Below are 16,558 nucleotides of genomic sequence, written 5' to 3' on the forward strand. Positions count from 1 at the left end.
TATGGAGTGACTCGGTGATTCACCTCATATCAACTGCATCGAGAACTTCTGGGCTATTCTAAAACAGTGAAGGTACGCTAATGGGAAAACAATACAACAATAGCAATGTTTTGGAAGCGACTGCAAGATGCTGCACAAAAGGTTTCTCAAAGCATCAGGTTGTGGTTTTCACTAAAATTACAGAAGACAATCTGGTGTTAGTGATGGAGAAGGGTGGCTACATATCCAAATAAATGAATGACATGTCAGATTCAAGATCCATGTACATTTTTGTTACAGGAATTTGATTTCCATTGTTCAGTATTAGAAAATGTCCTTTTGTAAGTACAGTACTGTACATTAGTTGCATGATACAAATGAATGTTACTTTGTGATTTCTTTCATGAATATAAATGTCTCTCAAACATCTAATACTGTTGTACCAAATGTTTCTATCAAAAGAATTTCAGTGCTTCCCTCATTGTTGAAATTTATGCTAAAAACACATAACTTATCACAGTGTACACAGAACCCCTTAAAAGCTACCAATGGTAACTGCACACTACCAATGTACCAATGTAGTCCGTAAGCTAGGCTTGACTATTAACTAATGTGTGGATTTTATTTTTCAGAAAATACCGAAATGATCACAGAAAAAACTAAATCCCTAACTTGTCAAAAAGCCCATCATTTAACACACCATTTTTAACAGGATTCTATAACCATTTTGCAAGTTCAAGTATATTTAAAGATTTTAAATGAGTAAAAAACTTGCTATAAAAGAACATTCTGTATTTTGTCAAATGGGAGGATCATGTGGAAAATCTGGACTTCTCCTAGTTTAGCTTCAGTCCCATATTAATTTAACTCCCAGTAGTAAATATTAAAATCCGGGCTACTTATTACATTGACTGAAAACTTGTTTAATGAGTAATACTTCATTTATATATTTAATTCCAATGCTTTTTCTCAACCACGGCATGAAGGCTGCTAGCACCGCATCTCATAACACCAGCTAATGTTTCATTATCAAGCAGATGTTGTGGCAATAATACATATTCCATTTTTGCTAGACTCGAGAATTACTCATGTCAGAAATGCTCAAGAATTAAAACTGGATAAAACAGAATTAGATCAATTCAGGCTTCCTGAAAATTTGCCCATATAGTTATAAGAACAAGTTTGTTACTAACACAAGAACAAACTTGCATGCACTTCAAATGGCTGGCATCAGGAAATTTATTAATGAGATCCAGCTTTTAAAGTAGCAATTAACAAAGACCTAGATGTTTAAAAAGCTACCCAGACAACAACTATATCAAAACCTCAATTCATTGTAACTGGAGTGTTTGAAATCGAAGCACGGTCTTTACATAGAAGCTCCAGCGGCACAGCACCGGCAGGAGATGTTCATTAATTCATTTTGGCCTGTAATCATTTAACATTTAAGCTGGGAATTTTTTTTTCCATTATTCTAAATTTTAAATGCCTCAAACTTCCAGTTGTGGAATAATCACTCAGTTCAGTATAACCAATAGATTAAATTAACACTGTAGAAAAAGCAACATGCAAAAAGAAAAATGAAAAAACAACAAAGTATCAAAAAAGGAAAAACCAAACATGGTCATGCAGTGGTGCCCATTTCAGTATGTTGGCCGTAAACTGAAAACTGGATGACACCAATATCCCCAAGAAGCATGCGCAGAAATGGTTCGCATTTAACACACAGCCATGTTGAACATAAAATAATGTTTCCCCCTTACGCCGTAAAATGTGACTTAAGCGAGCCACCTCCCATCACCCCCCAGCTGAACTCAGATGAACCCAGTGACTGTTTCTTTTTTCTCAGTGCGCTACAGGAAAGCTTAGGATCAATCCTTTAGGTTCTTAGCAACCCTATGGAGTTACTGGAAAACTTAGATCACACATGCTTTGTATTTAGGCTGCATGTGAGCACAGGTGTGTGATCTGAGCTTTAAGGAAACAGTCGCTTTACAAAATGTCATCAACTCCTTGCCTGTTTAGTTGCTCTCCGAGGAGCTCAAAACAGATCAGTTTAAAGCCTATTTACAGCATTTTACTGACACTGGGGAGCGAAGCGCTCATGAGTCCAGACATCTCACCATAAGAGCGTCTGGCAGCTCTCCCACGCCCCCTTAATACAGGGACACGCTCACATTCCACCCTCCCTCCCTCACTCTCTCTCTCTCTCAAGTAATATGCTTTTGTTCTCCGAGTCTTGTCACCGTGTAGGAAAAGGCGATTTTTCAGAAAGCAGCATAGCGCCATGTTGATTTCCACACTCCCCTGCTGTGTGACACTCTGGGCTGGGTGGCGGCATGGGGCAGACGGAGGTGGTGGCCATGATGCCGTGCCCGTTACAGAGTGGCGAGCCAGCGTTGTGACTGACTAAGACCATTCCCAACCTCTCCCATAAATCCAGTGCGGCCGGCGCGCGAACATCTGACGGAGAGCACACGCGCACACAGGCCCTGCCGCCGCGCGGGAGGCCGCACCGTGTCGCCGGCGGAAACGGGCCAGCCGCGAGGGCGCCCCAGCTCTATATTTGGTGTGGAAAGTTACCTCCTGCACGGAGCGTGCGGCGGGCTTGTCCTGGTGGTTGGCCAGTATCAGGAAAGGAAGCGTGCAGAGCTGGGGGTGCTGCAGGGCTGAGTGAAGCTCCGCCCGGGCTACCTCCAGGTCCTCCTCCGAGGAGGCGCTGTCCAGGACAAAGATAACTCCCTGGGATCCCTGATAGTAGCGACTCCAGTATTTCTTGATAGTGTCAGCTCCTAAAAAACAGGGCAAGGGTTATGTTATGCGCCGTGGAGAAGGTGCCATCTGATCCACATTAGCGTCGCGCCAAGCGTCAATGGCCGTATCGTGGCCACGATTTAAGCCATTTATTAGTCTTAGAAGGTGGGAATGTGAAAAGTAATAAATAGGTGAACTTGCACATCCAAAATTGTGTGTGTATGGACTGGGAGGGGGATGGGGTGGGATGGCAATCAAAGAGTTTTACCCCACAACTGAATACCATCAGGATGATAAAAGGACTATTACAAACAACTGATATGGCTCAAACCGATAGAGAAAATCAGAGCTTCATCAGAATGTGATTTGGCACTGCCATTTATTTATTGCTGGAGTAAATCATTTGTGATAAAGTCAACCTGTTCATTTACAAGCAGGCTGGTCACAGTTGTTTTGTTATTATGTACATGATGACACAGAGGCTATGAAAATATTCAAACATTTTCACCAATTGAGCAAAAAAACTGCCATTTCCCACATCTGACATCATTTAAAAAAATGATAAAGGCAGCCACAAATGCAGCAATAATGTTTTGAACCCCCTAGTAAAAATAATCCCAATTCTGCTGTGCTTCTTGGATGAGAATTTATACTTAAAATGTTTTCCAACTTAGGCATAACTTAGAAATTCAACTGGGAGATAACAGTGAAGTTCAGAGAAATCCACAAAGTGTTTCCACGTCAAAGAAAATCTGGATAACATTGGATTTTCCATAGCTTGTATGTTAATCATTTTCAAGACTCTTATGATAGCCACTGTAAATTGTGTCTATAGTATAGTAGACAAAGTATGGATCTATCATTTCCTGCTTAAAACTTCCTGTTAGCCAGAGTTTCGGTAAGCCCTTTTCCAAAGGGTCTACTTGCAATTTTTGCATACTACAGATCTCCAACTTTCCCTCTGATGTATGTTAAAAAATAACTTTTTAATTGCTCATCATTAACATTGTAATATTCACAGCTTCTCATCACTGCCACCTACTGGTCACTACTAAATAATAAACATATATAATTTTACACAGTCCTTAAAGTTAAAAGAGAAGTCATGTCTCATTCATAAATGAATAAACTGCACTGGATATAATAGCAAGAAATGAACACCTGAAAATGATATATATTTCTACACAAAATTTATATGCTAAAGACATGCAAGTGGATACAAAGCTTAGGGTAAACAGATCTAATTGTGCAGTTACAAAACAGGCAATAGGCAATTATAGAAAATATTAAAAGATAACCACACAAGTTTGTTTATTTTATAACTTTTAATGAAAGTCTTTCCGCTATGGTTCCAAAAGAAAACCACAGACCACATTTTCCAGCACAACCTGGGAACAATTTAGTAGTCTGCAGCAGTAGTACAGAACATTAATAGTCACTCAACAGTAACTGTTCGAGATGGAAACAGAAGTATCAAGTCACTCCAGGCAAGAGCATTTGTCAGTAAAAGGCAGATTTTCATGTCCCAAAGAGCAAGGTAGATGATTTTGATAAAGGACAATCATTCTGTTCCATTTTCATTTTTTGTTTTAATTAAAATATCCTCACTTACATAAACAACCATGCAAACCATAAGTGTTCCCCAGTGCTGAAGATAAACTGAATTTAGAGCACATCAATCGCCTTAATAACCAGACAGAATGTGCCATTTATCAGATATCTGCAAATCCACAAAATATATAAAAAGATTCCTAATGTAGGCCTATACAACGAAATAATTCAAACAGAGAGTCCAAAGAATTTCATTAAAACTGGGATTGGTTCTCTCTAGACCCAGAAAACGCACAGAGACCTGAAAACACCTGTTCCCCCCACTCTGTACTAGTAAAACTCTCTCCACTCACAAATCTAAATAAGATCTCTACTCCTTACTCCCATCCCTGTATCACAAGACCTCATTTAAAGCAAATATGACAAGCCATTTGGAGATGCTTTTGCGTGTCAAATCACTGGTCAAGGTGGTTTCTCTTGTGACAGAAGTATATCAGAAATAGAGCCGTTACAAGTACAACCAGAATGTTTGATGAAATTACATAAAACTTACTCATTCACAACCTTGAGAGCATTTGCAAATGCCATCTTAACACTGTACTACACAAATCTTCATATTATTGGCCACAGTTCTGTTTTTTTTTTCTTTTGAAGTTAAATTAAGAACAAAGTCTACAATTGTGCCAAAAATGCCAGCAGCAGGCACTTGCAGAATAATCTAGAGAATCTAAACATGTACTTAATCCAAACATACTTAATTATGTTTGTTTACGCCATATTGGTGTTCACATAAACCACATTTAAGTTAAAAGGTATCAGTTATCAAAAGTTCTTGTTTGCTCCTAACAGAAATTCATAAATTATTTCATGTCTGAATTTGTTGAACTTTGGAAACAAGATCAACTTGACCAGATGACGTATCAGTAAAAATCGCATCACCATAACCTTTGACAATAAAAGAAACCACATGCTTGCAGAAAATACTTTTTTTTTTGTTCTCCCAAGAAAGAATGTATAAGAAAAGTGTTTTCAGACATCCTGTTTGGGGTGGGATCGGCCTCCCCAGTGGGTATGGCACATGCAGGGGAGAAGGGATCATGCGTCGTCTCACACTGAGACAAAAGTTTTTGATATTTTATACAATGTCTACTTGTACACATGCTACTTCACTAAAAAAAACACTATTTTCCTCATTTGGAAACAACATTTTGCATCAATTAAATAAGGCAGCAATGTAAACTATTCACATTTAGGATTTTTTTTTTTATCATATAATTCATTCACTTTATATATTCATAAAATGTTTGAGATTATATATTCTAAGTACCAAATCAATAGCAATCACATTGAATCCAGCTGCCCACCAGCAGTTGCACATGCATTGCAGATAGCTTGATCACAGCCTCCTGCTCACTACAGTCATCTCATGCTGCAAAATCCTCATGATTGGTACAACGTGACTTTAAGTGTCTATGTACCTTTAGGTACAAACACCTTCAATTCTTTACTACTTAATGATGCTCAGGAGTTTTGCAGTGACACTATGCCTTCCATATATTACATCACATTTGCCAAAACAATCATTGTGTAACATTTAACTGCAGTACTGATATATGGATATTATTACCATCTAGGGACATGCCACCCCTCCCCCCTTCGATCTGTCTAATACATCTGAACGCTTATGAAGAATGTGCCAACTTAGATATGGAGGTGTAGCTCAAACATCAGTTGGCCTGTACTGATCCTTTATACATCAATACAACATTACATGTAACGTTATATTATTCATCTGTGCATTTCATTCTGAAACTTACCAGAAACAAAAAAAAGATCACAGACCCCAGAGCAGATGCGGTTTTAAAAGCAATAGAGAACAAGCATAGGATTCCTCCAGGTACTCAGGTTTCCTCCCGCAGTCCAAACACATGCAGTTAAGAAACACTGGGTCGGTAAATTGCCTATATTGTGAAAGTATGTGCGTGTGCACGCCCTGGGATTGTCTGGCATCCTGTCCAAAGTCTGCTCCTGCCTTTGCCCTGTGCTGTTTACAATATTGTCTTGGCCTCACCAGGACTCAGTGCAGGTGCAAGAGGAGTGCATGGTCTATTACTCTCTTAAACTTTCATAAATCTCAAATCTAATTAGGCTGGACTAGCTGGATGAGACAAGCATGGCAACATAAATCATAATATCAAACCATTCAAGTATAAATTCAAGTAACTTGTTATATTTAGAATGTTTTATTCATAAGAAAAGAAAATCAGCTCATAGAGTATAGAATTCCTATTAGTGATTAACACTGGCACAAATTAACTTAAATTTTAAGCTCAATAAAACTTACCTCCGAGTTCCTTTACATTCAGGATGGCATTCTGGAATGGCACAGCTTTGATGCTAAAACCTAAAGAAAATTGTAAAGTGATAAAGAATAAGGTTTTGAACACAGTTATAAACTTCAAAAATAGAAATAATAAAAGAAATCATAGTGATCTAGTGTTCTACAGTAACAAGATGCTTCAGCAAAGGTGAAAAAATATCCAAACATGACAGGACATTTAAAATATCTTGTTATAACACACAAAGATATCTTTAGTTAGATAAAATGTATGCTCAAAGGCCAACACAACGTGTAGTTTGACATGCAGTGACGAAGCCAACACACAAGTCGCAATGCTTCTGCAAACTCACGCATCACCAGTATTTAGCATTTTAGGCAGTAGATAGTGAAGACATGTGGCCTTAAAGGGGTGACTAGTTTGTCTCCTGGGGACTGTGGTAAGTGGTCACCACACCTGTAGTTGGCACAATGTTGTCTGTGTCTTCACTGCAGAGGCGGGAGAGCAGGCTGGTCTTGCCGGCTCCTGTCAGGCCTATGCATACCACGTCATACTCTGGTCTTGGTGGCGGAGGTCCTTTGCAGCACAGTGCTCGGAAACACTGGTGTAAATGCAAAAAAAAAAGAGAGAGAGAGAGAGAGAGAGAGAGAGAAAAGACAATTAAAACAAGAATCTTTCTTATAAAGCGGCTGTCTCAGAAAGATAGAGGCAGCCAGTTTTTTGGTCATTCAGAAGATGTCCCTGCAAGTCCCTGACCAAGGAACCTTAAGGATCAGATGCTAAGAGAATAAGGCTTGCTCTGATAGGGCCAACTTGGATGCTCTTCTTGGGAATTAAGAAAATGTGCGGAAATGCTTTTAAATACGATCTAAGGTTTTAAGTATTCTGTTACTGGATCAGTTGTGGTTTAATTACACTATGGAGTGGAACCAGCGACCAGCCCTTCCTGCTGACTTGAAGCTGCAACCATAGGATTAGTATCAGTCCTATAACTGCTGTGCTACACACATGCCTCAGATATACAGAAACGTAGAAATATTATCCTGACAGTAATCATCGGATTACTGACATTAACATCGCTAGTCTATATTAGTTAATACAACTACTCCTTTGCCCGAAACCAGGAGAACACACCTGTTTAATCAAGTCAATTGGACTATTTAATCAACCATGCATTCTCAAAATGTCTGCAGCTCAGTCTCTTGCCTCAGGTAGTAGGGCTTTTGTCTACAGGCCAAAGGAAAATCTCAGCATTTAAACAAAAAGGTACGAAAGCGTTTAATGTCTGTGGCTGTCCGTCAAAAAGAAGACTTATTGAGGGCTTCAGGCTTAATCTTTTATGTTCATGGAATGTTTTAATTTTGTTTCCTCCATAACTTCTTACAGTTTTTTTCTGCTCATGCTTGCACACATAATGTTAAAGGTATATTGCATGTTTCTGTTCACGATAAAAACAATTAAAGGAAAAACAATAGGAAAGGCTCATGCATGGGGCAGGCATCCCATCTCCTATCTTTTGAAGAAATGACCAAGGGCCAAACGCCACACCTGCTGTGTACTCGCCATAAACAGCTTCAGCCCGGCCGTCCATAACACAGCCCAAACATCAGCGGCCACAGCCAAAATGAAGCACCGCTTCAGCAGGCCGTCCATAACACAGCCCAAACATCAGCGGCCACAGCCAAAATGAAGCACAGCTTCAGCAGGCCGTCCATAACACAGCCCAAACATCAGCGGCCACGGCCAAAATGAAGCACAGCTTCAGCAGGCCGTCCATAACACAGCCCAAACATCAGCGGCCACGGCCAAAATGAAGCACAGCTTCAGCAGGCCGTCCATAACACAGCCCAAACATCAGCGGCCACAGCCAAAATGAAGCACAGCTTCAGGAGGCCTTAATTTAGAGCACATGATAAATAGGGGAGGGGGAAAAAACACACAATGCTAAATCTCTGAGGGGGGGGAAGGGGCCTTGATGGTACCGGCAATGCAGGGAATTCATGGCCACAACCACAAACACCCCCAGCAGCCAGCCAGCGGCCCTCCAGCACAGATTACGGCATGTTCTTTGTCCCAGGAGGAGCTGACCAAAAAAAGAGGCGGCATGCAGCTGTTGAGGAAACATCTCTGGCAGCAGACACAGCATGCAGGTTGTCAGCCAGACGGCCTCTTAATATCGGCAGCCGGGTGGCTGATTCGGCTGGCGAGGGCCGCGGCGGCAGAAGCGGGGAAAATCAGAGCGGCGGCACACACAAGCAGTGCGAGTCTCCAGGTGAAGTCCTGCGGTTTATTTCTCAGCTCCGTTTTCATGTCGCAACAAAATATTTCATGGAGAGGCTCCCATTAACAGATGAGTCCTTTCAAAGCAGATTTAAAACTTTGAAAGTCCTTACATATTGTACCGTTTTTATAGTGCCTCACAAAGCAACGTACATCGTAACTGCATGGCACAAAAGGCACATATGCATCGTTCAAATTTATTATTATTATTATTATTATTATTATTATTATTATTATTATTGCATGTGTGGACTGCAGAATACAAAATGTCATGTTGTTTATTGTGCAAATTTAAAACATGCACTGCATTTCCAGACCTCCAATGATAATGGTTTATCTCTGTCATTTAACTGTAATTCTTTACAGATGTCCAGACCTCCCAGTTCTATGCATACACTGACTGCCACCCGGAAATCAAACAGCGTCTCTGGATAGGTGGAAACTGCAGGACAGGGCAGGCAAGAAACTAGTTACAGTGAAGAAACGGAAGCAAATTTCACAACAGTCGCATTAAGAAAACAGTGCCCAGCCTCTGACCCTGCGACCCCCCCCATTACCCCCTTTGACATCAGACAGCCTCGTCTTGATCAGCTGACAAAGTGATTTATGAGGACGCTTGGTGGAAAGGCTCAAAAAGGGGAAAAGCAAATATTCTGAAGGCAGAGGCCCTCATTCCAGCGCTTCCAAGAATGTGAGATTCACTCCATCCTGTCACCCTGACGGAGCACGTCGATTGCACCCTCGGTTCTGTCCTACATGCCGTCACGCTCCCTTTAACCCTGTAAGTGCATCTCCATGGAATCAGAGGAGTTCCAAGCCCCTCACACAAATCTATACTTGTGACATAAGAATGGGTTAACAGTTCCATTTGCTATAGTGATGAGAAGATGCAAGAAAAGTTTTTAGGTGGTGACTCATTAGTCTCAACCCCCCCCCGCCCCAAGATATAAAATGCTGCCAAGTCCTTTCCATAAGAGCTGCTTGATGCTCAGTTCCTAATTTATCAATCACTCCTTACTAAAATGTTTTCATTTTCTCTCCACAAAAAGGCTGCCAGACATTACCTCATTGGTTTTTTTTTTTGCAGTCACAGAAGCTGATTAGTTGGGTTTTATGCAAATTAAGAATTATTCTGGGCTGATATTACCTACACTGCCTCACTTCATTGCACAACACACTATGTTAAAAAGTCCACCATATACACCCCCCGAGATGCTGTTTGACAATTAAAAAAAAGAGGATGGAAAAAAAAAAAAAAAAAGATGTCAAGACATCAAACAGCCGACATAATTAAGCGGCCTGGCAGACGGCCAGTCCTGGCTCTCAAACAAAGATTTAACAACATTATATCCAGGAACAGCAGACACAGCTGCGCTAAATCCACTCTGCAATAGCACAGGATTAAATATCAATGCGATTGTAACCTCTACAGAACAATACGGAGCTACACAAACAAGCAAGTGGCTCCCCAAGTCTGAGTCATCCTCTGCCCTTTTTGTTTATTTCAATCATTAATACTACAATTAAGGTAGTCTGCAATGAGACAAACCACTTTCCTTAACCATTACAATAGTTTCACTAGATTGTCAAGCCATGACCTAAGTCTGCTTGGAAATGGTTGCTTTTAAAAAAAGTAACCAGTTTCGGGGGGGGGGGGATCTACACGTAGTTTTGTGTCACTGTGTGCAGTATACTGAATATGGCTGGTATCACAACAAAGCCCCATTTGACCCGACTTCATATTGATTCGGTCTTTAATTGCAGTATTTTAGGCATTATGTGCCCTAACAGCAGTGTTTTAATGACATCTATTCAATGATGAACTGTATAGTGATTTCACTGAAAAAAAATACTTCTATAAAAATCTCAAGAAAATGCCTTGTCTAAATTACAAAATGTCTGTTGGAACAAACATTGCATACCTGGAGGTACAAAAATGGTCAATCATATTTCTGACAAATGGTGGTAAGACAAGTCATTTAGAATTTTATAGTAACGTCATTTCAGCGTATCCTGGGACACTTGAAAGGGAGAAATTTAGCCCCACTGGCGATTCTGGAAGAGCCAACATCAAAGGAGCTCTTTAGGCCCAACCTGGTCTTCCCTGGGATTTTCCAGAACGATTTCCTATCAGGAGGAAGCTGAAATTACTAGAAGTGACATGGCTTACTGCTGTTCTGAAGTGATCCCCTCGTAATATTGGAGAAACAGAGCAGAGAAACAGAGCAGAAAATTAGAGACCAACATTTTTCCCCCTTTCCTCTGGGAAAGAAGCCTTCTGCTTTATCCAAATTATGCAATAACCGGGTATGCATTTTTATAAAAATCTACTCTTTTATTCACGAAAGAGAGACTGCTTCAATTACTGTTAAACAAGAATATGCTTGTTTTCCTGATAATCCAATGCTCATTTCTTGAAAATTATTCACACAGTGTTGACATGAACAGTCATTGCTGTCCGCTGCTGATTCTCCAACACAGCCATGCAGGACACTGATCAGCAACCAGTCGCTCTCACGTCACCATTACATTTGGCATCAGGTTGTTAACAGTAAAATGGGGAAGACAACACTAGACATGCTGCATTTATACCATTTGAAAAAGTGACCGGCAACCTCATGCACAAAAGTCTGGCATTCTGCATTCAACTGCAAAAAGACTCCAGACTCATATGAGCTTCAGAATGGGTGCAGTGGATGTAATGCGATTGGGCCAAGGCTGTAGGGGAGGAAATATCACCCCCATTTGACATTGACTGGTCATGGCATTATCTGCCAGCCCATCCAGACAGCCAGAGGAAGCCTAAGGCCAGCACTTGTCTGCAGAGCTCAATCATCCTCCGAATGACAGCCTTTTATATGAGGCTCCAGCTGGAACAGGACAGGGCCACTGACTGATATGTATGTAATACACACCAGCAACAGTCATAACAGACTTTCCTTCAATGGTGTTGTGGGGCACGGGTGGGAGGGTTTGTGGAAAGGGGAACTCATTCATATTTCTCCCACCCCCCCACCCCCCATCAGTCACTGTCGTTCAGTTTCATTCCGGGCCGCCGTCAAGTGGAGCAGGGTGTTGGACAACGTGTGGAAGCGGTGAAGAGGAGCGAGTCACGATATGGCAGGAGGGGGAACGCTAAGAAATCAGCCTTACAATCGTGAAACTATGTTGCCATGCCAACATGACGACTTTCTGCTGATGGCACTAGGCTCAATCAACGCATAACCCAGAACACAAACATTAGCCACTATATCATCCTGTTTACATTTTAAGGTATTTTATAATTACACTGAATTTCCTCCTGCCTTTCATGAAAAAGTTAGTGTGTGATGAATGCCTGTTTCTATACCTGGGGGTGCCCGAAACAGAAAACTTTAATTACATAACTAAATGCGCAAAACATCATTCTGACACCAGACCTCGTAACAGTTTAACCAATACAGGGCAGAAGGATGAAACAGTAGCTTTACTGGCATTTGCGAAGAAACCAAGCATATCCAGGTAATCTAAAATTACCCATACAGAGCTACTGGTGCAGAAACAGATCTATGCCTGGACTGCTCTTGAAAGCAATATTTAGCTGATCATTTGCAATGCCCGTCCTGAGACAACCTGTCGACGAAGCTGTCAAAAATCACAAAACTACAATTTTATGTGTCGTGGATGCAAACTGGACCCCATACATGTATGATAGCAGCTATTATTATCCGAGTCACTTTGACCTGTACAGCTTCTTCACCCTCTACATCCGCAATCCTTGTGTTTTATTGTATTACCATGTATATTATCGTCTGTATCACTGTATTTTTCAAGCTACTGGAAGCCTAAATTTCCTTCAGGACTGAGTGAGTGAGTCTGTCTGACAGTCTGTATCCTCTGTAACACTACAATGGCAACATTGCATTTAGCAGCTTAAGAGCTAGTCCAGTAGCATGATTACTAAATATTGTCAATAAGGTAAATCATCCAGCTTCCCAATTCATATACGTTACTCACAAGTAGTTCTACATGACTGCTTTAGAAAAGCTAATGCAGCATCAGTCTATGTGTTCAGCTACAACCGTGACCTTGAATCCCCACCGTTTTATGCATCAAAACTGTTCAGCTCCACTTACCTACAACATTGATTCAAAAGTCACAAATGATTAGCCCTGTTCATGGCCCAGCAGGCTTTGGTCCAACTGAGTGAAACATGGGCACATGCTGGAGACAACCAGACAGAATATTCCAGTAAATTAGATAAACCCAGTGGCTGACTAAATGAGATCACCATTTGACCAAGTATGTCTGCATAATGGCCACGTGAATTGAGTAAATAGTTTATAATGAGAAACAGCTCTGCTAGTGTTATTTTTCCATTGGAACAATTGGTCCCTAAGCACTAGTAATGCTGACAGAATACATTTACACTGTGGATGTGCACTTAGGCATGCATATATGTGGTGCAACAAGTACACATATACCGTCAGTCTCTGTGCACCAAAACGCACTGCCAAAGCGGATAATGTAGACTGCTTTCTTTGCTCTCTCAAAGAAAGAAACCCGATTAACATGTTGGTGTACCCAAAAGAGGAGCCCCCCTCGCAGGTAAACACGCTTATGAGTGAATCCACAGCACCACCTAGCTCTCTGTCATCCTCAATGCTGGAACACAATGAGAAAACAAATATATACACGAGAATGATACACATTGAAATTGTACAAGTCTCTGAATTTGAGTCTTCTTAATTATTTTAATTGTTAAACAGGAATTCCACATATATATTGAAGCTATTGACTTATGCAACTTGAAAAGGAGATGACAGACAAAGAATTGATAGCAACCTCAACTGTGGGACAAAGAAAAACTATTTTAACTGACAAACAAAGCTAATTTTTCATGATGGCTTTGCATTGCAAGCTTGGCCACTACCAGCAGATCCTTCCAAGTTGGTGGTGAAGCACGCCACCAGCATGGCATTTTTTAGCAATGACTAAACCATTAATAATTGGCTAGGTTGGTCTGCACTGACACTACCACCTTGAGGACAGGTGTTTCTAATAGGGCACTAAGTAATGCGATACTCCATAACACAGTACAAGGACACAGTATTAGGACAGTACCTCGGTTTCATCCCTGCTTATCTCACAGGCAGGAAGGAGGACAGACATGAAGAAGGGTTTAAATTCTTCTAGAATAACACAAGAAAAGCAGACCATGACTTGACACACGGTACAGCTGTTCTACTGAGATGAAGCGCTACCTCATTTCCTGGGTGGGGGACTGGGACAGGGCAGAAGCGTCCCATTCTGGTACAAGCAGGGCAAAGTATATCCATTATGGACAGACCAGTTATTTACCCCCCTAGCCAACAGCACTGCCCACCCTGCTCTCCCAACACAGTAACCAGCATCAACCTCCAGCCAAACATGGTAGCTCCAACTCCCTGTCTGACCAAGATAAGATCAAAGATGAGGAGTAGCCTTGGAAAAACATTTAGACTGAGAATGGAAAGGTGAATCCCACTGAGCGGAGGACTTGTATCAGGTTACCTCCATAGGCAGACATGGAAGAACCCCAGTAATCAGCATACGTGGGCTCCCTCTTCCTCTCTGCCCATTAACCAGAATGATAACAGATCCAAACAAGCTACAGTCCACCTGACACTCTACTCACCCCGGCACTGCAGCTCCTGGACAGAGTATCTGCTCCAAACAGCAGCACACATAGTTTATTTTTTAGCAGTTAGGATATGCCATAAAAGTTTATAATCAGGGCAAAGCAAGATGCGAGGAAGTGATGGGGTATGGGGGTCGGGGGGGGGGGGGGGGAGGAAGACTGAGCTGTAAATCTTGATGCCACTGACAGGAAGGCTGTTGTGAACCATTACCATAAATCTGACAAACGCTAATTTGATGGGAGGCTGTATCTGTCTGGTCTGAGGCCAGTCTAGACAGTCTATTGAGAAAGTGGGCCTGTTTGTTCCCAGTAGCACCAGTGGGCCTGTTTGTTCCCAGTAGCACCATCTGGATATGGCAATAAGAGGTAACCGGTGTAATTCACGCACGCATCAAAGCAGGTAACATTGCCTTTGTCGAACAAGCATCCTCTGCCACTATCCTTAGCCACTTTCAGCAAGAAGAAATAAATATACTAGACAATAAGGTGGAGGGGATATGCCTACACTTAAGGGGGGGGGGGGGGTTAAAATGCTGTCTAGAATGAAATATCTCAAAATATCTAGATCTCAGAAGAGGTTTGGACACAGCTGACCATGAACCCAGATAGCATTAAGATATTGGGGTGCTGGTCACTGATGTACAGCTCCAAATGTAAATGACGCTGGGAAAGTAGGACCCCAATGTTGCTATCTCAGGCCTGTGCTGCACTTCCAGTAGATACAGGAGAGCATTTGTGGGGCAGCCCTCATAGAGTAAGGCGGGGGGTGGGGAGGGGAGGGGTTGTAAAGATGCAGGGGGGAAGAAATATGATCCAACCAGCAGGTCCTACAGACGGTACTGTCTGGGAGCAGAGTACATAAGGAGACGCCCACATAACAGGAATCATCCCCAAACAAAGGCAACACATTTTTCTGTCTGAGAGCCACGAAAGAAACCAATATGGACTTCATGACAATAATTAATAATGCAGTTCATTTAAAAAATAAAAATTTTAAAAAAGAAGGGGGTGCGGACTCGCCCCAGTGAAGGGCCACCCACAGCTGCTTTTTCATGTTTCTCCTCCCTTCACCCCCCCCCCCCGAGCATTCACAGCCACACAGAGGGCGTCCTCTTCAGCATTACCGCACGCCAGGGAGAGAGGGAGCCAGGGAGGAGTGCAGGGGGGGCTGATGGCCGGCTGCGACACAGGAGTGTTCGCAAGGCATTTAGGAGTATAAATCTTGTAATGGGGAAGGGTGATTAGCCCGAACATATTAGCATAATGCGTCAAAACCTTTAGTTTTCCAACACAATATAGCCGAAAAGATGTTTTCTGCACCGAGATGGAGGATCAAAGACAGAGGGGCCCCCTTTTGAAGCCCCCTAGATACAAATGCAAGGGCCCGGGGGAAGAGTGCCAGCTCGGAGACACGGGGGGCTTGGGCCCCGACGTCGGCCAGAATGCATGTTTATGCGGCATCTCTATGTATCACAGATAGGCCTAATTTTTAATAAAAACAAATCTTTGGCCCCCGCTTCCACTAAAGTGTGGGAAAGTTTTAAAGATAAACACATTTCCGTCAAACACAAAAGACACGCTCTAACAACCCTTTAGAGGGCCATTGTTAAAAAAGATGGGCATCAACTGCAAAATAAATGAGTTTTTTGAAATTTTGCATTGTGACCAAGAACTGTTTTAGCATGGCAGAATGCATTTTATTCTGCCAAATTCGCTTTATGCAAATTGACTCTGGACATTTGATTTCTTAATGAACAGGATTCCTAATGGTGTTCCATACAAACAGGTCACAAAAGGCTTTCAGCACACAATAAGCTCCTCTAATACACTAGAAATGTGGGAGGGAAGGCTTAGATCATAGCTGCTGGTTACGGAAAAATAGCGGAGAACGAAGAAATTAAAGAACATTTTAGTATGAAAAAATAAGAGCAGAACTTAAAGAAATTCAATATTTTTGTCTCAATCTCGTATTTTTTTTAAAAAAGTATTTAAAAAA

At 41.7% G+C, this 16,558-nt stretch overlaps 1 protein-coding gene across 3 annotated transcripts in view; it reads right to left on the minus strand.

Annotated features, from left to right (window-relative positions):
* The window catches only part of arl15b (ADP-ribosylation factor-like 15b), a 95,636-nt gene that overhangs the window by 54,602 nt on the left and 24,476 nt on the right, over nucleotides 1-16,558 (minus strand). For all 3 annotated transcript variants that reach the window (XM_072714455.1, XM_072714454.1, XM_072714453.1), the window contains exons 2-4: nucleotides 7,080-7,224; nucleotides 6,629-6,688; nucleotides 2,563-2,771 (exon numbers count right to left, since the gene is read on the minus strand). In XM_072714455.1, the coding sequence (XP_072570556.1) occupies nucleotides 2,563-2,771; nucleotides 6,629-6,688; nucleotides 7,080-7,224 (414 nt within the window). The remainder of the gene's footprint in view (nucleotides 1-2,562; nucleotides 2,772-6,628; nucleotides 6,689-7,079; nucleotides 7,225-16,558) is intronic.

The sequence above is a fragment of the Paramormyrops kingsleyae genome, chromosome 7 (genome assembly GCF_048594095.1).
Source record: "Paramormyrops kingsleyae isolate MSU_618 chromosome 7, PKINGS_0.4, whole genome shotgun sequence".
In the NCBI taxonomy this organism is placed as follows: Eukaryota; Metazoa; Chordata; class Actinopteri; order Osteoglossiformes; family Mormyridae; genus Paramormyrops; species Paramormyrops kingsleyae.